General features: G+C 43.1%; 1 protein-coding gene across 8 annotated transcripts in view; it reads right to left on the bottom strand.

Moving 5' to 3' along the window:
- Nucleotides 1–2: 2 nt before the first annotated feature.
- The window catches only part of FARP1 (FERM, ARH/RhoGEF and pleckstrin domain protein 1), a 180,226-nt gene continuing 158,653 nt past the window's right edge, over nt 3–21,575 (bottom strand). For 7 of the 8 annotated variants that reach the window (XM_060273358.1, XM_035114373.2, XM_060273361.1 and 4 more), the window contains exons 17-27: nt 17,715–17,796; nt 15,297–15,534; nt 12,777–12,907; nt 10,974–11,042; nt 9,811–9,900; nt 9,168–9,250; nt 8,646–8,758; nt 7,101–7,264; nt 4,108–4,215; nt 2,245–2,396; nt 3–814 (exon numbers count right to left, since the gene is read on the bottom strand). In XM_060273358.1, coding sequence (XP_060129341.1) covers nt 730–814; nt 2,245–2,396; nt 4,108–4,215; nt 7,101–7,264; nt 8,646–8,758; nt 9,168–9,250; nt 9,811–9,900; nt 10,974–11,042; nt 12,777–12,907; nt 15,297–15,534; nt 17,715–17,796 — 1,315 coding nt within the window. In that variant the 3' untranslated portion in view covers nt 3–729. The remainder of the gene's footprint in view (nt 815–2,244; nt 2,397–4,107; nt 4,216–7,100; nt 7,265–8,645; nt 8,759–9,167; nt 9,251–9,810; nt 9,901–10,973; nt 11,043–12,776; nt 12,908–15,296; nt 15,535–17,714; nt 17,797–21,575) is intronic. The other variant, XM_060273360.1, reaches the window with a different exon arrangement.

The raw sequence follows: 21,575 nt of genomic DNA, 5'->3' as shown, positions 1-21,575 counted from the left end.
ACCAGACAGATGTTGGCATGTTAGACCAGCTTTCAAATCCCCCTTCTCAACCTTCACAGGATATGAGTGTTCTAAATATTGCACAGGGTTATCATGTAAACTGTTCACCTTGCAGAATTTTATGTACTGGAACATAATTTGTGCCATGGAAGAGCAGAGAGAAACCTTCTGACCATATTTGAAGCAAATGCTCTCCACTGCTGGTAAGATGAAATGAGCAGTCTGCAGCCTTGCTTGGTAACTTTAATTTTTATGTGTAGAAACACTGAATAATGTAATTAAAATTACCCCTCCTTGCTTTGAGACTGCCCCTTATGAACATTTGAAGGCTGTTAATGCATACATAGGAAATACATTTTTTTTTTAAAAAAAAGAATGGCAGTTTACTAATTAATCACTTTGAGGGTTTGTCTGAAAGAAAAGGCATTTTGCTTTCCAAAAATTGTATTATTTCTGGTGCAAATCTTTGAGGCAAGGAAATCGTCTTTTGGCACTCCAAGGACAATATTTTAATACTGGCACAAGCTAAAAAAAAACCACACCAAAGGACAAATACGAGACAGTCACTTGGCTGATAATAGTAAACAACCCTGCTTGAGGCAATATTACAAAAAGCTGCTCCAAAACAAGTTTTTTTAAAAAAACAAATTTGTTTTTACTGAACTTTAAAAGGAAAAAGTCCTCTAGAAAAGCAGCAATTGTTGGAATGAACAATTTGGAGTTCAGTCATCAATAAGCATGGGATTCCTCGTGACTTAAAACGTGGATGCGTGAGGCTGCTGGGCTAGTGGCACTTCGGATCACCTCCATCCATCTAAGCAAAACAAAAACAAATACTTAGAATAGTGCATTTCCCCTTAGATTTGGTTGTGTGCCTTTTAACACATGAAATACAGTGGAACCTCTGTTTACGAACACAATTGGTTCCAGAAGTCTGTTCATAAACTGAAGCGAACTTTCCCATGGGAAGTTGATTAATCCGTTCTAGACAAGGAAAAACATCCCCTAAAGCAGCAGGGCCTTCGCGGAGGCCGGGGAGCGCTCCCTGGCCTCTGCGAAGGCATCAGGGCGAAGGCCCTGCTGCTTTAGGGGGTGTTTTTCCTCGTCTAGAAGGATTAACCGGGGCTTCGCTCCGATGCCTTCGCGGAGGCCGGGGAGCGTTTCCGCGACGGCTGCAACCACGAAAGCGCTCCCTCGCCTCTGGGAGGCATCGGAACGAAGTCCCGGCTCCGATGCCTTCCGGAGGCCGGGGAGCGTTTCCGCCACTGGGCTGCAGCCGCGAAAACGCTCCCCGGCCTCTGGGAGGCATCGGAACGAAGGCCCAGCCTCCCTGACGGTATCAGACGCTCCGGTGTCTTCGGGGAGGTTTGGCCTTCGCTCCGATGCCTTCGGGGAGGCTGGGCCTTCGCTCCGGGCCTCCAGGAGGCATCGGAGCGAAGGCCCGGCCTCCCCGAAGGCCTCGGATGCTCAGTAGGCCTCGGGCACCTCGGTTTACAACTTCTGGGTTAGGATAGTTCGTAAACCGAAAATTCGTAAACCAAGGTTCCACTGTATTGTACAACAGGCACACACCTTAAGTATTTTAATCCAGTGGAATATTTGTATGCTCATAGGTGCCTCTATTTACTGTATTTTTCGCTTCATAAGATGCACCTTTTCCCTCCTAAAAAGGAAGGGAAAATGTTTGTGCGTCTTATGGAGTGAAGCTTGCCAAGAGCAGGCTTGGTAGCTGCGGTTGGGAGAGGCGCAGCACCTCTCCCAACTGCAGCTACCAGGCCTGTCCCTGCCAGAGCCGGCGGATGCTTCAGCACTCCATTCGTGGCTTTGATGCTGCCGCCAGCTCTCGCAAGAATGGGGGTAGCCGCGGTTGCGCCTGCCAGAGCCGGCGGCAGCTCTCATTCACTCCTTCCTGCCTTCTCTCTCTCTCTCTTTCCCTCCCCTCCTCCCTCTCTTTCTCTTTCAACCCTTCCTTCCTTCTCTCTCTCTCTCTCACACACCCCCTTCCTTCCTTCTGAGCCTAGAAAAGAATTTGCCCCCCTTGTTTTCCTCCTCTAAAAACTAGGTTCGCCTTATGGAGTGAAAATACGGTATAGCACGGAGTGGAGACTTGCATACATACATTTAATACCATAGACCACTGGTTGTATTAACTTTTCCCCTCTGGCCCACATTGATCAAGCCACACTGTCTTGCAGTAAGGAGTTAAAAAGCAATGACATTTCAGCTCACAGAAAACTGACATACCTTTCAAACGTGTATTCGCTCTCCGCCCTGAAATAGTACACATGGGATTTGAAGTGTAGCTTAAAGACATAGTCTTTATGAATGTTCTCAGATTCAGAAGGAATGGTAAGAGAGTAACCCAGCAGAGGAAGGCTAGCTAGAGGATGATTGTCCTAAAAACAAAAGAGAAATCGTTCACCAAACAGACCATCCCCCAGAAGTCACTTTTCTTTATCCAGAATACTGTGTCCCCACAATTTTCACTGATTCTTGGTGCCTAAACAGAAAATGGCTCTCATATATGGCCCTGGTAGGCTCACAGCTGGGAGGGAAATGAGGCATCTGGGTGCAAATCCAAAAGCTGTAGTCTTCCTCATCAGATTGGCACTATTTGAAGTGAGTCACTCCAAAGGCCCTTCAAAGCTCCGCCCAGCAGGTGGTTTTTTGGGGTGTGTGTGTGTGAGAGACTGTCCCTTTCTTCTGGCTCCTCCAATCCCCTAGATCAGTGATGGCCAAACTTGGCCCTCCAGCTGTTTTGGGACTACAACTTCCATCATCCCTAGCTAACAGGACCAGTGGTCAGGGATGATGGGAACTTTAGTCTCAAAACAGCTGGAGGGCTAAGTTTGGCCATCGCTGACCTAGAAGGATGCTGTGAAGTGAGTCTGCATGGAAACTATTCACCAGAAGGCTGCATCCCTTGTTGAAGGAAATGCTGCTTCCTCTCTCCCTCTACCCCAAGTAGCCTGTCATCCTACTATTAATCAGTTTCTTACCTCACGCTTCACCTGTGTGTGTGTGACACTGTGTGTGTGTGACAGCAATTCAAAAGTCAGTGTTAAAAAAATATATATAGAGCACATACCCAGGTGGAAATCTGTTGGTGCTCTTGCTGAATGGGACAAATGGACACAAAAGCCTTGCCAATCTCCACCCACAGTGGCCGGTCTGTATGCTAATTCCCTTGATTTTCTATATACACCTGTCTGCACTAATTTCAACCGCCATTTTTCCTCTCAGCAAAAATATACCAAAAAAAGAGAAGGGTTTTGTGTGGTTGTTTCATGCAAATAAGCAGAAGTTTCTATTGCAGAACTTTGACCTCTTAAAGCAGTAACTACACCATGGAATAATAAGCACACATTCCCAAGTTAAACACTGAAGTGGTTTTTAAATAACTGCAGCACCTTTCAAGTGCCTTTGGACTAAGCAGTAATGTTGAACGCTAATGTTTTCTTTCCCAAGTGCTCAAAGTAATGGGGAAGTGGCCTCAAATTAACATGGTGATCTTTTTTGTTCCCCTCCGCCCCACCCTAGTGAACAAATGTTGAATTGACCTTTTTGGAGAGGACAGTGGCTGGACCACCTGTTACAGAATAGTTCTGTCTTATTTTGCCCCTGACCTCATATTTCTAGGGAAAGTGTACGAGTCAAAGCCTCTACTGATAATGGTAGCAGCTTCCAAGCTGACCACAGTCAGGGCCTAGTCCAATACATTTTGCACCCGAGGCTGACAAGATGACACTTCCCCATTCCAGACTGGACTGGCAGTGAAACTTTCCTTTGACATTGGTGATAGGATGATATCTACCGCCACACCGGAGACAGCAGGCCAGATTGGGGGGGCAGAGGCTACTCCTGAACATCTTCTGCCTAAAGCAGTTGCCTTATTAATATTAGGGTTGAGCCTGATTCTAGTTAAACATTTTCAACTTTTTTCACAGAAGAACTTTGTATCCATAAAGTTCACAAAAACTTCAGTTATCTCTGAAAATGCATCCTTTGGGACAATCAACAGTGCATAGCAAGGAACTTTTTTTTTTGTAATGTGTGAACAGTTAAGAGTTATATTCATCTCTTAACTTCCAACAATCAGTTACCTACCTGGTGGGATTTGTAGAAAAACATGCAGAAATTGGTGAATACCACCCAAAGCTTCTGCCAGCCATTGCTGTTTTTGAACTTTCTCAAAAGGTTTCCAGAGAGTTGGTTCTGAAAATGAAGAGAGATAGTGCAGCAAACTTGAATTAAGTCATATGCAGATGGAAAAACAGGCTGATGGAAAAACAGGCCTCATGTAAAACCATACTTTTCTAATTGAAACTGGCTGATTTTTTTTTCTCCATTGGTCATTTACCATTATTAAGAGTTCCAGATTCAGAATTCCCTATCATTCTTTAAATGAGGCTTGCTTGTAAATTGATTTTCTAAGGAAAGAAATAATCTGCTGTTACCTCATTCCAGGAAGAAGTTCTATATCTATATTAGGGTGGGAGGGTGTTAGCTTTAATATTATATTTAGCAACCTTTTTACGGGAACAGGCATCTCTACGCAAATGATTTAAGTCCTGCACACAAGCGCAGATGTTTAAAATTACTAGGAAAAATCAAAGCACATCCTTTAATTAACTGAAAGCACCAGATATAATGCATGAACAGAAATAAACCTAGGAAATAGGCTGTCCCCTCCCCTCTGCAGGCCTGGAACAGTTTTGAGGAAAAACCATGAACCTGGACTGTGGTGTCATCGATTATAAGGGTTTTGGCTGAGGTATAAATGTAAATAAATGAGCAAGCTAAGTTGGCAGTCTTCAAACATAAGCACCTGTAAACTTCCTCTCTGGGAAGGAAGGGAAAAAATAACAGCTAATTTGAGGGAGGGCGTTCTGTTGGATGCAAAAATTCAATTTGTTTTGGTGAGTAGGATATACTGAATTTTTTTATCCAGAAACGTAAGGTTCACCAAGCCGTGCTGAGTGTAAAATGTTCCGGGCTGTGTGGACCTTTGCAATGAATTAAGGACAGGGTGCCTCTGTGAACATGCTTAGTCCTGGACAAAAACTCTGGTCTAGTTCCCTCCATCCTTGCTCCAAAACCGCCTTTGTTTCATAGCCTAATCTGGGAGGGGCTTTTAATGGTTGCGATGGTTAGGGATTTGGGAGTCCAGAGAGCTTTGCCAATCTGGTGTAAGTCACCCAGGGGTCACTCCCTGGGTACCCGCCTGCCTCCTGCCCACCCCCAATTGAATTGATGTGCTTTGACAAAGGAGTGATAAACACCCGTTCTAACTTGAAAATATTCACTGCCTCTGCTCCCCAAGTGGAATATATTAACCATTGCTGATATATTTTATTCTGCTTCTGGTTTAATAACATAATAAGCTGTCTCCACTAGAATTTGCCAAAGGGACAGACAAACAGAATGTTCCTCATATCACCAGCAATTATAGCAGTGAACTGATAAGGTTGTTTTTATTTTATTTTAGAAACCAGCTGAATTCTGAAAACCTGACAGGGTGTTGAGTATGCTGGAGTACAAAAGTGCCTGTTCTCCTTTTACTGTTCCTAATTTCTGTTTCGGTTACCTCAGCACTTTGGAGGGTATCATAAACGGACAGGCTTTGCATTCGGTACCAGCAGACATATGAAATGGTAACAGGCCGCTGATCACTGATCAGTCCAGCAGGTAGGGAAGGACAGTCACTGACAGTGAGAGGATCTTCCACCACAAGAGAGAGAGAGACAGACAGAAAGGAGGGAGAGACACAGAAAGAAAGCATAAACTATGATACTGATGTGACATTACCCACAGACTTTAAGAGACAGTATGACTGCGACTCTGCCTGCCAAGGGGCAGTTGCAGAACGGAAGACAGATGTATAAAGTGTGGGATCTGCATCTAGGTTGCTCCACAGTTCATGCTGATCATTTAAACTCAAAAATAAATGGTGTTAATGCATAGGGGGGAGGCTTAGCAATGCAGTCCTCTTAACATGTCCACTGAAGTACTCATTTAACCATAGCTGCCAAGTTATCCCCTTTTTACAGGGATTTTCCCTTATGCTGAATAGGCTTCCTCGCGAGAAAAGGGAAAACTTGGCAGCTATGCATTTAACTGAGTTCCAAGGAGATGCACTGCTAACTAGGTTTGTATAGAATTGCAGCCCAGGAGGAGAATTTTGTCCCTGCGCCATTTAGTTGAATAGCCACCCCATTACACAATGCAACTTAAAAGCAACCTAGAGGCATTCTTTTTGAGAATGGGTGTCTGCAGGTACCTTGAAGAAGCTAAACCAATTTATAGTTTACTTCAAGTTCTGTGTTATCCTATTGTCTGGAACCAATTTTACTGAAGATTTATTTGCTTTACAAGAACTGTTTGCTCATTCTGTTATTTTCCAGCAACACTGAGGGAGTATTATCTTTAAGGAAGTGACTTTCAAAAGGCTCATGATCTCTACAAATAGTCTCTTCTAAAGCACTGGAATTAATTGTGGAACTTCCACAAGAAAGCTGAAATTAGCTGTCATTAAAACGCAATACTGTTGCATGTATTCTGCATTTCAATGAGCTGAAGCATTTTGATTCAATAGCCAACTGATCTGTGTAAAATTGGTTTAGCTGTAGTCAAATACATCATCAAAAAACACACAGAGACTTCCTGTGATAGAGAGAACACAAGTGGAGGGAGGCAGATGAGACTGAGAAGAGAACAACTTCAAGAATCCAAAAGAGGGGGGGGGCAGCCTAAAATAAAGTTGCATTAAAATGCAGCAGCCGGAGTCAGGAACAACATCCTTTCCGAGATTAAAAACAAAACAGCCAACAGCAACAAAATGCTCAGAGGAAATACTATGTCAATATTTGGAAATTAAATTAGAACTGTGAAAAAATGCAGTGTTTACCAAAACGATTCATAATTTGCTAAAAAAAGGAATTTGTTAAAATGAGGTTTAATATATAATTGAATGCCAACTCCCCAGAAACAAAGGGAGGCAATGATTGGTTGTTGCTTCCTCTGAGAAGGCGGAAAGGAAATTGTCCCTGAAGAACAGTCCTCTCCAGGGGCTGCAGACCAGGTTGTTCTGAGGCAGATACCTCCACAGCAATACTAAAGTCGACCATGGAAACGCTGGTATTTCTGTGCCAGCAGACGTGCACCGTCGTGTTGCCACGGTGAGGTGCCTGACGTTCAAGGGAGGTGCGGGACGCATTGAGATCGTCTTCCGATTCCTGGTCTACAGTGGATTCCTCGGGGGATTCTATGAAACGCAGGGAGAAACCATCTCTTTTTTCCCCCCTTGTAGAAGATACAAACTATGAAAACATTAAGCAAAAGGCTACTTCTGGTAAAGCTTAAAACTTTCCAAACCTGTGAAGTACAGTGGTACCTCTGGTTACGAACCCTTCTGGTTACAGACTCCGCTAACTCAGAAGTAGCTGCTCCTGGTTGCGAACTTTGCCCCAGAATGTGAACGGAAATTGCGCGCTAGAGGTGTGCATGCAGCGGGAGTCCCCATTAGCGAAAGCGCACCTCAGGATAAGAACAGTTTCAGCTGAAGAACGGTCCTCGGGAACAAATCAAGTTTGTAACCAGAGGTACCACTGTATTGGGGAAAGAAGTAGGTTTTAAAAAATAAAGAAATTCCATGTTCTATAGCAAGAGAAAAATTACGCCACAATCCAACATGGAATTTGTACGCTTCGTCTATTGCTTTCTTTAGGCTTGAGCACACTTTTAATTCCCTGTTGCACTGTGACCTCTGAAAGTAAAACAACTTTGTGTGCATTTTGTTCTCCTGACCCTCTTGAGCAGAGCCTTGGAGGAGGAGAGGGGAAAAGGTCACATTCTGCAGCAACAACTTAGTTGAACGTGTTCAAAGGTGCATTGCTATGCACACTTGCATAGTGAACACAGTGGGACGTATTTGCAAGTGGAAAAAGCATAGGATCTGGTTTTTTTGGATAAGCTCACCCAATTCTGTATGGAAAGTGATACATTCTCAGTGGCATTGGTTTAGAGCACTAATGGTATTTTAATGTAATCCTGTACATCTCACTTAGGAATAAGTCCTGTTAAGTTCAGTGGAGCTAGCTCGCAATGTTAAGCAGAAACAAAATTAAAAAATCCCTTCCAGTAGCACCTTAGAGACCAACTAAGTTTGTCATTGGTATGAGCTTTCATGTGCATGCACACTTCTTCAGATACACAGATCTGAAGAATACATGTATCTGAAGATACATGTATCTGAAGAAGTGTGAATGCACATGAAAGCTCATACCAATGACAAACTTAGTTGGTTTCTAAGGTGCTACTGGAAGGGATTTTCTAATTTTGTTTCGACTATGGCAGACCTGTATGGGATTGCAACCTAACCGTAGTTCCTTAACTTTCTTAAAATGCACCCTTGCTAGGGTTGCTATAGCTGAATAAAAATAGCCAATGAAGGCACTGTAAAAATAAATAAATCTATTTCCATGCATTCTATCTGACCTAAAATAGGTAATGCTGATCATACGTCTTTAAATGTGCAGTCAAAAGAACTGTTTATAGCTACATTGTGCAATAGACTACATCATGCAATAGACTTCATACTACGTGGCTGTGTTTTCAGCAAACTGCAACCTCAAGTCTGTACTTACTAGTGTCTGGTGGGCTGCCCCCTAGGAATTCAGGAGTTGGGCCATTACAATTCTCTGCCAAGTCAATGGCCATCTGTATGTCCTCAGTCCACTTGTCCATTTCCATGCGGCTGCTAGGAACAGGAAGGGAGATCTTGTTCATTTTACTGCAAGCAGTTATGAGCTTCATAAGCTGGTCAATTTTTTTAGCTGAATGCAAGTTTTCAGCCCGTTTCCTTAAGCTACACCAGGCATAAGCAAACTCGGCCCTCCAGATGTTTTGGGACTACAACTCCCATCATCCCTGACCACTGGGTCCTGTTAGCTAGGGATGATGGGAGTTGTAGTCCCAAAACATCTGGAGGGCTGAGTTTGCCTATGCCTGAGCTACACTCTAAGAACACCCTAGTTTTAGTGTGTTCTCATATGTTGAAAACAACTGATTACAAATGTAATTACAGTGAACTATTATAATAAATTGCCTAGAATAATAATCTTTTTTTGACAAGTTGCAAAAAAGAGAACGTGCAAAGTGGAAATTACCTTGCAGCCACAACAATGGACTGCTGTTGACCTCTCAGCGTGAAGCAGTGAGGAACCCCCCATTCTTCTTCGCTCTCTTCAATCTGAGGATATAATAATAATAATACCTTTATTGTCATTGTACAACCTGTGTACAATGAAATTAAACGAGCCCCCCAAGCACTCAATCTCTTATCAAACAACACACCACCTTGCAAGTCAATTTCGCTATGTTATTTTTCATTCAACAATCTTAACAGCCCACAGATAGAAGCAGTATCACCGGTCACCTCTGAGGCTGAAGCAGCAGTTATGTTTCAGTGATGTTTCAGTGGTGAATGCCAAATGCAAGGTATCTATTTTGAAAACTATTATTTTCCATGTTCCTAGGGAATCATCTTGTTTTAGGCTTTGGTTATCAACTGATTTCACTGGTTATCAACTGATTGTGTACCAACACAAATTAAAAAAACGACTATGATTTAATGCCACTCCATTTATCACTATCCCCTAGAACAGCACGCATGCATTCTCATTTCTAATTTGCCTCAAAAATTCCCGAAATGGCTTTCATTTCATATAAAGACACAAAAGGTATCAACCACAACGTAATTTGATTTGAGATTTACAGCAGCTAACTGATCAATCCACAGCTCGTACTTACCATCATACCATATAGCGGAAGCTGCCCATGGACTTTGAATTGATTTGATGCTGTTAGGCCTCTGCTTGTGTACAGCAAGACATCGTTGAACTAAAACGCAAACACAAGAAGGAATGTAACTTGGTTGAAAACAGGAGATTTAAAGGCTTGGTTCATAGGTCTAGCCATCTGGAGGTAGCACACAGAGCCTACAAATGTGCCCATCACTCTGTGTGTAATGTATGTACCTGTGACCACACACTATTTCAGGGGTCTAATCACATGATCCAACAGTGTGGGAAACACTTAGACATGCTTCCAATATTGGGCTGTTGTCCCCATCCCTGGCATTCAGTAGCCCAAATATATCTCAGCATCCAGAGTTTCATATCTTAAGATCACAAAAATAAGTAAGTAAGTCTTGAGAGACACAGGACGCAAAGGGAAGTTTGCTTTGCCATCCCCAAAGATGGTTTGCTTTGCGTTTTAAGCTGCGTATTGACAAGGTAGCAGATTCTGGTATTTCAGGAGCTGGCTTTGTTCCATTCTTGAACCAGGTGCAGACCCTTCAAGTCATGCATATGTGGCCTTTGGGACTCAAAGATGACGCACCAAAGGTTGAAAATATCAGTTGATTTATTGTAATATGTACCAGGTCACTACTACACATTTATGCAAATTAAACAGGAAGACGAAAGGAAAGGATAGCGGCCCAGTTCAGACATAGATCTTGTTTACAAATCACAGTAAGCCGTAGCTAATGGTTTGTCATGATTCTTTCTTGTCCATTTGTGTGTTGCCCATGCTTTTAAGACCACATTCATGAAAGATGATCTTACTTGGCTACGAGCGATTGCCAAAGAAGAGGAGCTACCTATGCTGAAGAAACCAAACGTGATCCTTGGATTACCATCATGTCTGAACCAGGGATCATGGCTTGTTTCACTTGGCTTAGTGATTATGGTTTGTTGGGAGTGAAACCACCATCCTAATTTGGATGCAACTCGTATGCCAGGGGCTGTGATCTGTTTCCCCTGTGAGTTTGTGTAGTGTTGTTTTCTTAGATTATTTTACAATTTGCATCAAACTCCTTCTGTGAGCTTCTCCCTCCCCCCACCTTTCCCATCACTTGCCATTTATTGCACAGTTGTGTTTGAGTACACACAAACATTCCTGCCACTTACCAGGAAGAACATCCGCTGCTGTAAGCCCTTTCCAGACAACTTACTAAGGCTACCCAGTCTAATAAACTCCTGTGCAGGAATGGAAACAAAACATGCCATGTCAGAGCAGTATTCAAACATCTGGCTGAAAGTCTGGGCCTAATTAACGTTGCATCACTCAATTTATTACGTTATGCCTGCCCACCCCGTTGTAATTCAGCTACATGCAAGAGATATCCTCTAGGCCACTTCTGCTGTTCTGTCCATAAGGCCTCGCTCTGACATTGCGTCAGAAGTTATGAAATGGAAGTTGGGTGACATTTAGAAAATACTCGGAACTTGTTGCAGAGCAATGAGGTGGTAAGTGGGATTGTCTTATCATGCTGGGCACTGAGCAAAAGGGGAAGAGGGGAATTAAGAGGACAGGATGCAATTAAAAAATAAGAGCCATGGTAATGAACAATAAACAGAACCCAGGAACAGAGTTATTACCGCATAACGTCATTTAACAAACTAAGTCAGAGGGGAACCAAACATCCCTTAATTCCTTCTGCACCTCCATGAGAGGCTGGCAACACATTAGCCAGGAAGGCTACACAGAGCCTTGTTGAGCAAATGCCAGCTGAATGTGGAAAGAAGTACAACTGGCTCATCCTCAAAGTGTCCATTTATAGCAGGCTGCTTCTGCATGTAGCTCCCAGCAGCAATGGCACAAAGACAGGATGTGAAACAGGAATCATCCCATTAAAAATATATTTTACAATGCAAGGACTTAGATCTCCTAGGGTGATGGCATACCCTGATGGTCCATCGAGAATCACAGTTCTTGGTACAGAATCCACCTATGGTGCATTTATTTTCCTAGTCCGATTGATGCAGAACCCACCCTCCCTTTACCAGTGCAGGTAACTGCTGATCCCATTCTGACTGTCAAGTCACCTGCCTCCAACATATGCAATCTTTGTATTTTGTTTGTTTCTGAGAAGTAGTGTTTTGAAGCAGTGCGCGGAGCAAGTGGTTGAGAAACAGGATCCTTTTATGCACTAATCAAATGAAGGGGGTCATGTGTACAAAGGAGTCCTGTAGCGCTAAGGTAAGAGAAATGCCTTTTACTGTCCAAGAGCAGGCAGGATTTATCTTATTCCTTAATGCTGTGGGACCAATGTGTTAAGATAAAGAGATAAATCTCTGCCTGCTTTTTCAGAGGAAAAGGCGACGGGCAGAGGTTTATCTCCAGTTTTAGTGCTGTGGTCCAACAGATGCTTTGCATGATCCCAGGTTCAAGTCCTGGCACCTCCAGGGAAGGCTGGGAGAGACTCCTGTCTGAAACACCAGAGAGCTGCTGCCAGTCAGTGTGCAGACGGAGTCAAATGGACCAATGATCTGACTGGGGGGGGGATAAGAAGCTGCCTTGTGCTAAGTATGCATTTGTGAATTGGCAAGACAAGCTCTCAGTTATCAATCTGGGTCAAAACACTCAGGAGAACTCGTAGAATCTCAAGTCTATCATCAACTTATGGTTGAAGAGGTACGTAAATCACAACCCCCACCCCCACCTGAAACTCTCCCAATTTTAGCGAAACCACAGCCTCTCAAAGCCATTCAGAAACAGTGGCTATGGGGGCCATAAAAAAGGGTAAGGTGGCCTGCCCCCCCTTGCTTCTCACCCTTTTGGTTTAACATCCTCCTTTTTTGGCAGAGCCATATTCAAACAAGACATTCCAAGCTCATATAAGAAGTGTAACAACTTTCAAGACACTTCCCATCCACCCCAATTACAGTATTTTTAAAACATGCCCCCCCCCATGTTGTTCTGTCACTTACCCTTCCTGGGATCACCAGATTGTCAATACCTATCAAATCTTTCTTCAACTCATGTAGCTTCTGGAAATTTTCCATCTTCAGCATACTGCTGTGAAGCTGAGCGACCGCTTCTGAAATCTCTGCCAGAGCAGCTGCGAAATGAAACACATATGCAGAAGGAGGTAGCAGATGAATTACCTGGGCCGGAGCTGCAATCCATGGGTCTCCCTCTGCCAAATGCCTCAAGAGCCACACATAATAGGCACTGCGACTTATACCGGGAAGGAGAGAAGCAAGGTTCGTGCAATGCAATGATGCCCCTGGGGAGCCAAACTGTTGTTCTTGCGGGTGCATTTGCAACCTCACTGATGCCTTGCCCCTCTCCTTCCTGGGAAGCTGCAGGAGTGAAAGGAGGTCATACAAGGGCTGTCACTCAACCGACCATGACTGCCCACAAGATCTGATGTTACCGCTCTGGGGGCAGATTTAGTCTTGCCAGCTCCCATAGCCAGGTCTTCACTCAGGGATGGTGCACTTTTGTTTTTAGAAGCACCAAAGCAAGGAAACAGTAGGCAATGGTGGGGCCTCCCGATTCTCATCCACCATTCCTTTTGCCCACCCATTTCTCTCGGTGACTGATCCCCCCCCCCGCTTAGTAGGTGAGCCAGGAGGTGGCAAAGGACCCCTGGATAGTTAAGTCCAGTCAAAGGTGACTTGTGGGGTTGTAGCGCTCATTTCGCTTTCAGGCTGAGGGAGCTGGCATTTCTCCAGAGACAGCTTTCCAGGTCATGTGGCCAGCATGACTAAACCGCTTCTGGCACAACGGGACACCATGACGGAAACCAGAGCACACAGAAACCCCATTTACCTTCCCGCCACAGTGGTACCTATTTATCTATTTGCACTGGCATGCTTTCGAACTGCTAGGTTGGCAGGAGCTGGGACAAAGCAATGGGAGCTCGCCCTGTCACGGGGATTTGAACAGCCGACCTTCTGATCGGCAAGCCCAAGAGGCTCAGTGGTTTAGACCACAGCGCCACCCGCCAGTCCTGCTACTGGTGTAGGGAGCATGGCATGAGTTCCAGCAGTCTCCATCTCGGGGCGAAAACTTAGCAACCCACAACTGCTAATGTAAATAATTTCAGGTTCTACTTTAGCTCTACTTGCCTCATGGGTCTGTATAAACACATTCAAGTATTATATAGACTAATAACAAGTGCACCATTTTGTTATAAGATTCTCTTGTCTCCGTTTATTACACTGGGATTCTTTCAAGGAATGTTATTTCTGATTTTTTAAAAAACATGGTTTCGCTGGGTTTCAAGATAATTAAATAATCTTAGTCTTCCATGAATTGATTTTTTTAGCTTGTGGATCTGCAGTTCACATAACTTTAGTGAACACACTTCCTTGTTTTAAAGCACCTTTTCATGCAGTATTTTGGGCATGTTTCAATACCAGGCATTTTTGCTTCTCTATTCTGTATTTAAAACCACACATTTCAGCTACCTTTTCCACCCACTGGTCATCACATTATTCTGGATGGCTTCCCAGAAATGTCATAAGAAGCTTGAAAGATTGAAATGCTAATGCCCCTAAACGACAATTGTGTTGTGTTTGTCTGTGTTTTTAAATCTCTCTCTAGAGGCTTTACTTAAGGAACCTATTGGAGTGCCATGACTTCCAGTGCAACGCTACTTTCAATGAAGCCCAAGGGATAACCCTGTTGTAGTGAAATATAAATTATTAAGCATTCCCACCCTCATTTCAGCATTCTGCACAATTGTTCAGTTGTTTGTGAAATGGAGTCGTATGGGAGAGTTGGGCTGAAATCCTATACCTATTTATTCAAGATCCAAGCCCCACTGAACTTATGGGGAGAGATATGCCTGGACCACTCTGTTAAGGACCCAACTATGTATTACACAAAATGCATATAACTAAACTCCACCTGTCCTTTTCTCAAGAAGCAGCTTCTGCAGAAGCCAATTTCATAGAATCATAAGAGTTCTGGTCCAACCCCCTGCAATGCAGGAATCTCAGCGAAAGCATCCCTGACAGATGGCCACCCAACCTCTGCTTAAAAACCTCCAAGGAAGGAGAGTCCACAACCTCCCAAGGGAAACCGTTCCACCGTCCAACAGCTCTTACTGTCAGAAAGTTTTTCCTGATGTTTAGTTGGAACCTCAAAGCCATTGGTTCGAGTCCTACCCTCCAGAGCAGGAGAAAACAAGCTTGTTCCCTCTTCCATATGACAGCCCTTGAGATATTTGAAGGTTGCTATCATATCTCCTCCGAGTCTCCTCTTTTCCAGGCTAAACATACCCAACATACCTTAGTTTGGCGACACAGCACAGCAGGTTGCTGCTTAATCCCCCCCCCCCCGCTACTCTAGATCACCTCCTCCTAAAGCAGCAGAATAAAAAATAAAATAATGGGCTGTCAGGGTTCAGTCACACCCATCTGCATGCAATATGTCCTTAGGAGCTAAGAGTTCTGGATCTGCTACTTGAGGGAGATTTCCTCCAACACTCAACTCACCTCTGGAGTCCCTGAAGTCCACATGATTTGGTGGATAATGTTTACAGAGCCTTTCCATTATCTGCTTGTAGTGCATAAGTCTGTGCAGAGGCCTGAGAAGGAAGGTGTTGAGTGGTAGATAACAGACTTTCTGCAACTCAAAGTCTCTGCATAAGGTTTCCAGCTTTCGAGAGTTCTTGATCCCATTCTCCAGCTCAACCAGGACCTCGGTGTGCTTCCGCAAATGAACCGTCAGTTGCTAGAGAGAGAAAAAGGGGTGGGGCAGAGATGTAGTCATTATTTAGTACATCTTTAACTCTGCATCTTCAGCGCAAAGCTACTACGACAGCGTAACTATGAAATCAAATGCAACACAATGCAACATCACAAGAAGATAATGCGCAGTAGGTACAAACACATATAATAACAACACCGCTTCTGTAGTGGCTCAAAAGGGTTTACAAGGCTAGAAGAATAGAAAGATCTTTGCTTGAAACAACGTCAGAGTTGTTTGAGGTGGGGTGCCACAAAAACTCTGTCCCTGGTTGCCATGTGCTTTAGCTCAAAAGGTGAAAGTACCTGGAGGAACGTCTCTGACAGTGATCTCTTGAAAAGGAGTGGCGCCATGTTGTTGCCATACTGAATACCACTACTTCTTCTTTATTGTTTTCATGCCAGCAATGTAAAGGGTTTAGACCAGGGATAGGGAACTTGTAGCTCTTCAAGTGGTATTGGATTTGCAACACCCATCAGCCCCAGACCGTGCAGGCAACGGGCAGGGTTAATGGGAGCTGTGGTCCAGCAGCAGACGAGGGACCACAGGTTCATTACCTCTGATTGACACCACGGATATCTTAGGAAACTCCTAGCCCTACATCAGTCTTCCTCTGCTGGTACAAATCCAATGAGTTTCTGATCTGTCTGGTCACTTCTCTGTTGTGACATCTTCCCTACAACACCCACTTTCAGAAAGCCTGTGAGGAACTTTGGCTCAAACATCTCTGACCATCTTGGACACTGGTTTGGAGATGCTTTGTGGAATTTCCCTCAACCTCTGAGATGGGAAGCTTTTGAATATTACACTTACCATGTGGAGGTTATTATAGCAGCAGACACATGGGGTTGTAATGTTCAAATTAAATGTTATGGTCAGCCTTGGAAAAACAAGAGTTTTGTACGCCCCGTGTGCTATCCATCAGCACAGGCTAAGGAGAGCTTGGAGTGTCATGGATAAAAGAGCGCTCCATGCAAAAGAGCACTCCACAAACTGATGGAGCAAGCCCAGACCTGAAAATTGCCTCAGTAGCTTTTCCCACCCAGTTAACTTCCTTCTGGTTGGAGTTGGATGCTGCTCAAGTAGCCTCCAAACCTATTTACCTACACGCATGTGTGGACCAGAAGCACAAACAAATGGTGCTTTCATATAGAGATCTTGGTTCTGCATCTCAAAAAATTGTCCCTTATGATACCATTTCCAAAACAGGTTTGAACTGGTGATCCTGCGCTTCTACTTGCAGGAAAAAGAAATACATTAAAACTTACCCCTGTGTGTTTGAAAACCTTATGGCAAAAAGGTGGTCTACACATTTTAATACTATTGTTTCTATGATGACTTCCGACATTTAGACAATGCAGAGTTTGCAGCTGCAGAAACTCCACTCTAATCACTCAGAAATTCATTGACTTCTTTTTGTTCCAGTGAGCAATTGCAGCACAAATCACAATTTTTTTTTTGTTTAGCCAAAGGCCACCACCAATCATACAATACAATACAATACAATACAATACAATACAATACAATACAATACAATACAATACAATACAATAATGATTAAAGGCACTATTTATTGAAAGAGCCAGTATCTTTTGCAATTATCATGATGATGAAAACTAACACTCACTACAAAAATTGATCATATCCTTTTACAATGTAGGGGATTCAAAGTCCCCTACTATTTCACATTCTTAATCCACCTTCATTATTCTAAATCATGCTGGAAATCCATCATAGGGGATTTGGCCCAGAACTAGGAAGCTAGCTAAGTCTAATACGGTCCTATGGGTCTGGTTTGTCGCCCAGAAGACCAAAATGTCCTCTCCTACTCAATCCTTTTTGCCTTCCAATCACTTTGCTATACACACGTGTCTAAGACAATTATATAGACTGCACTGCATCCACTTTATGTTCCAGCTTTTCCACGGCTGGTTGTTCACACCGACACTAGCCTTCTTCTGGGGTAAACAATCTGAGCCAACTAGACATGACTGTAGAAGGGAACCTATTAAATTTTCCCAAGAAATACAGCAGGGACTGTGTGATGTTGTTGTTCAAAAAGAGAGCAAGCAAGCATGGCTGCATGAACGCCTGTCTGTGCATGCGTGCATAAACTGCTCCCATATGATCCACACTAGGGTTTAAAGGCTGTGCATAATTCATACCTTCATATTCTGGATGTTCTTCAGCATAACGTCCCCAATTCTTTGGTAATCTCCTTTCAAGTGGGCATTAGAGCGGCCTTCCCTGCCAACAACAAAATTATCCCATGTCAGTCAAGCATTATAACCGTATCATCACTCAAAGAGAAAAAGGATTTTCTACATTAAAAACAAAACAAAACCCCCAACATTGCTCTGTGCTGCTATTTAGGAGTCTTATTAATGTGCTGTTAATTCCCACATGAGGTACATTCTTCCTTTGCAACAGCTTGCATTTCCGACAGTGCCAAGGCCACGAACTTTGCAAACCTACGAAGTTTTGAAGACAAAAGGGCAAATGCATCCTTTTGAAAACTACAAGGGCCGACAACTGGGGGGGGGAATGGAAAAAGAAATACTGGGATAGTATCAGAAAGGAAATTTAACACACAGTGGGAAAACTGACACACGCATTTGACAAATACTGTACTTGCAATGTTCAATTCAAAAGTTCCAGCCCATAGTATCATGGGATAGACTTAAAGGATGCTAACTGAAACCCTTGCCTCCTTGGACTGAGCTGGAAATGAATCAATTTGATCCCCCTGCCAAACTAGAAAAAACATTAATTAATTCCCCCAAGGCAATCCAAGTGACTAGTGCAACCATTCATTTTACTTCTTGCGTGAATGGGATAGCATACCCTCCAACATTTCTCCTATGAAAATAAGGATGTTTTCTTCCATCATAATATTTTTTCTTATTTATACCCCACCCATCTGACTGGGTTCCCCAGCTACTACTCTGGATGGCTTACAAGATACATAAAAACATAATTAAACATTTAAAAACTTCCCTATACAAGGATGCCTTCTAAATGTTATGTAGTTACTTGTCTTCTTGGTTTGGTAGACACATAACTGCTTTACAACAGCTTTTTCTTACTGCAAGAAAATTCTAGTGCTAGCTGGTCCTAAGACATGCAACTCCAGTCAAAAGAAAATGATTTAGCTCTACAGGGCAAACCACTAGTTGCAGCCTGGCAGTTACAGTGAATTTTAGAGACTCGGGTTTCCAGCTGAGATCCACAACAGTTAATTCAGCATCTATAGGTTTCAGCTGAATTAAAACCCAATTCACAAAGGTTCTTAGTGACAGCAATGCGGCCAAATATGCTGAAATGCAAGTACAGTGGTACCTCGGTTTACGAACTTAATCCGTTCTGGAAGTCCGTTCTCAAACCGAAACTGTTCTTAAACTGAGGCACACTTTCCCTAATGAGGCCTCCCGCCGCCGGTGCCCTTCCACCGTTCGGATTGCATTCTTAGTCCGAGGTAAAGTTCGCAAACTGGGACAATACTTCCGGTTTTGCAGAGTTCGTAAACAGAATCGTTTGTAAACGGGACTGTTCTTAAACAAAGGTACCACTGTACTTCAGTTCTAAGTTTGGGGATTGGAACGGAACATTAAAAGCAAACAAATAATCTTGCTTTCAATTAAAAAAAACATGAGGGGGCATGCTTCGCTCAGGCTTAACTGGGAGAAAGAAAGAAAGAAAGAAAGAAAGAAAGAAAGAAAGAAAGAAAGAAAGAAAGAAGAATGAATTCACACCCAATAAAACACTGACCATGTTTGTCCGTAACACTAAGCCAAACTATGATTTAATGCAGATGTGCTGGATCTTGGGGTGGAGATCATGGCAGCATTGCTTCTTCTTAGCTGTTTTAGGTCAGTCTAGCGCCAAGGTTTGAACCCAGGATCTTGGTTAAACTGTTCTTTGCTATAGATCATGGGTAAAAAATCCTGGTTCGGCAACAAGCTAAGCCAAATATTGGCTAGCTGCTGCACTGAGTTAAAAGGACCAGGGAGGAGCCAAGAAGCTGTGAACTCCCTCTGTGTGAGCCAGCCCTCCTGTTTGGCATGATGTGCAAGTCCCCAAGGATATGCTCTACAAGGCTTCAGGCCCCAGACCAACTCTCATGTTACAAAGTTGTTTGCAAATGTGACACGAAGGCTGGAACCATTAACCCCGTTGCATGGGAATCCCTTGTGAGTGACTGCAGTGCAAGAGATAATTAAGTCAAGTTGTGCATCCATAGCAGTGACCAGTGGAGGAATTACTGCTAGGAGAAGCACAGAGAGGAGAAACGCCATGGCAGACCTGTATCAGCACAATTGGATGCCTTCATCTGCCCCGGCTGGAACAAAACATGTCTCTCCCATATCAGTCTCTACAGCCACAGCAGGCGCAGTAAGTCTCCAATGGTTTGGCTTTACCTGTGAAGGCGCACTCCTCCACTGTCTCCCGAGACAGACGGATGCCAACCAAGCCAGGCTTGTGTGATTCAAAGAGTTAATCTAGAATGCTGAAGGCCTTTGTGCCAGTAGAAGGAGATTTCTGAGGGTCTTTGTTCAGCAGAACATCTCCATGCCCAACCTCAAATTGCTGCTGTAATTTTCTTCTCTTTCAAAAGTTGTTTGTGGTGGGGCATTGGGAGGCGGGGTGGGGAGAGGTTGCTGTTCAACAAACAGTGGGCCCTAAGCTCCCTCGGGCGCAAAGAACTGTGTACTTCTCTGGATCTAGCCTGATTTAGTTCCTGCTCATTTCAACAGGGCCACTTTCCAAACAGACGTTCTTATGATTATGGAACAAAAACAAGTCAACGAATCCACAATGTTTTAAGATAAAAAGAATAATGCTATTGAGACAATTCTTCTGGGTGAGCATGCATTTGCATTCAGCATCCTTATTACACAGGCCTCTTGTGTATTATTTTCTAGCTCGAGAAGCGTAAGAGGAAAAACAAATATCGCAGAGAGAATCAACCACTGAATTATCTCTGCCCAACAAGAAATTTTTAAAAAGAGTTTCCAAAAGAAGTGCAGGTGCTAAACTATTTCATATTAGTGGATCAGTGGAGCGAGATTGCTGTATCTTACATTTTATAATTATATTACACCCCAGACTGCTGCATCTTTCCAGCTTTATTGTCAAATGCTCTCAGACCTCAATATGCAGAACAAAAAAACATTTTCTCCCTGAAAGACTAGTTTGTGCTACAAGACATTAATATTGCATGATTTTCTTTTTTAAAATGTAATGAATGTCACAAGCTTGGCATTTGCTTCATGTCCACTTATAAACATATGAGGTGGAGCTGCCTAAGGAATTGTGCGCAATTGCCAGGAGAGGCTAGCCTGACCTCGGGGTGGGTGGGTCTGTCTCTTTCTAATCCATGTCACTTGGGAATATGTTCATTCATAAGTCTGTCACACCCTGTTTCAGCATAAGTAGGATTTTAAGAATGATCCGGTTCACACCTTCCAGACTAATGTGCAGATCTGAACAAAATTGTTATCCTTCGTAATTTGCACTTCCCCCAAATTCTGTGGGAAAGATTTTCAGCTCAAAAAAGTGTTACGATTCATTAAAATCCATGTATTTCTTAAATGAAATGCAGTTTTGACAGAAAATATATTTATAAATGCGTATTTTGTGAGGAAAATATATTTAAAATGATGTGTGGCATTAAACTAAGTTTTATGCAGAGTAGACCCATTGAAATAAGTTATGCCTGTCAATTCCGGTGGGTCTACTATGAGCAATACTTAGTTGAATACACCCTTATTTTCTCTACCAACATTATTGCCACGGACATTATCCCTGACTGCCAAATGATATTCTACTCAAATAGAAGCACAAAATGGTGCTACACCACCCAAAAAAGAAGGTAAAATTTAATTTTTATCAAAAGTGGTATAAAAGTCCCCAAAGCGGGACCCAAAACCAACAAAAAATTATGATGCTATAAGAAATATAGCAACATATTGTTATTTGCCTGTGAACACTAGAAGTTATGCTTTACAGCAATAATTCCACTCTCC

Source organism: Zootoca vivipara, chromosome 4 (assembly GCF_963506605.1).
Source record: "Zootoca vivipara chromosome 4, rZooViv1.1, whole genome shotgun sequence".
Lineage (NCBI taxonomy): Eukaryota > Metazoa > Chordata > Lepidosauria > Squamata > Lacertidae > Zootoca > Zootoca vivipara.
The sequence above is the reverse complement of the archived record's forward strand: the minus strand, read 5'-3'. Positions and strand labels throughout refer to the sequence as shown.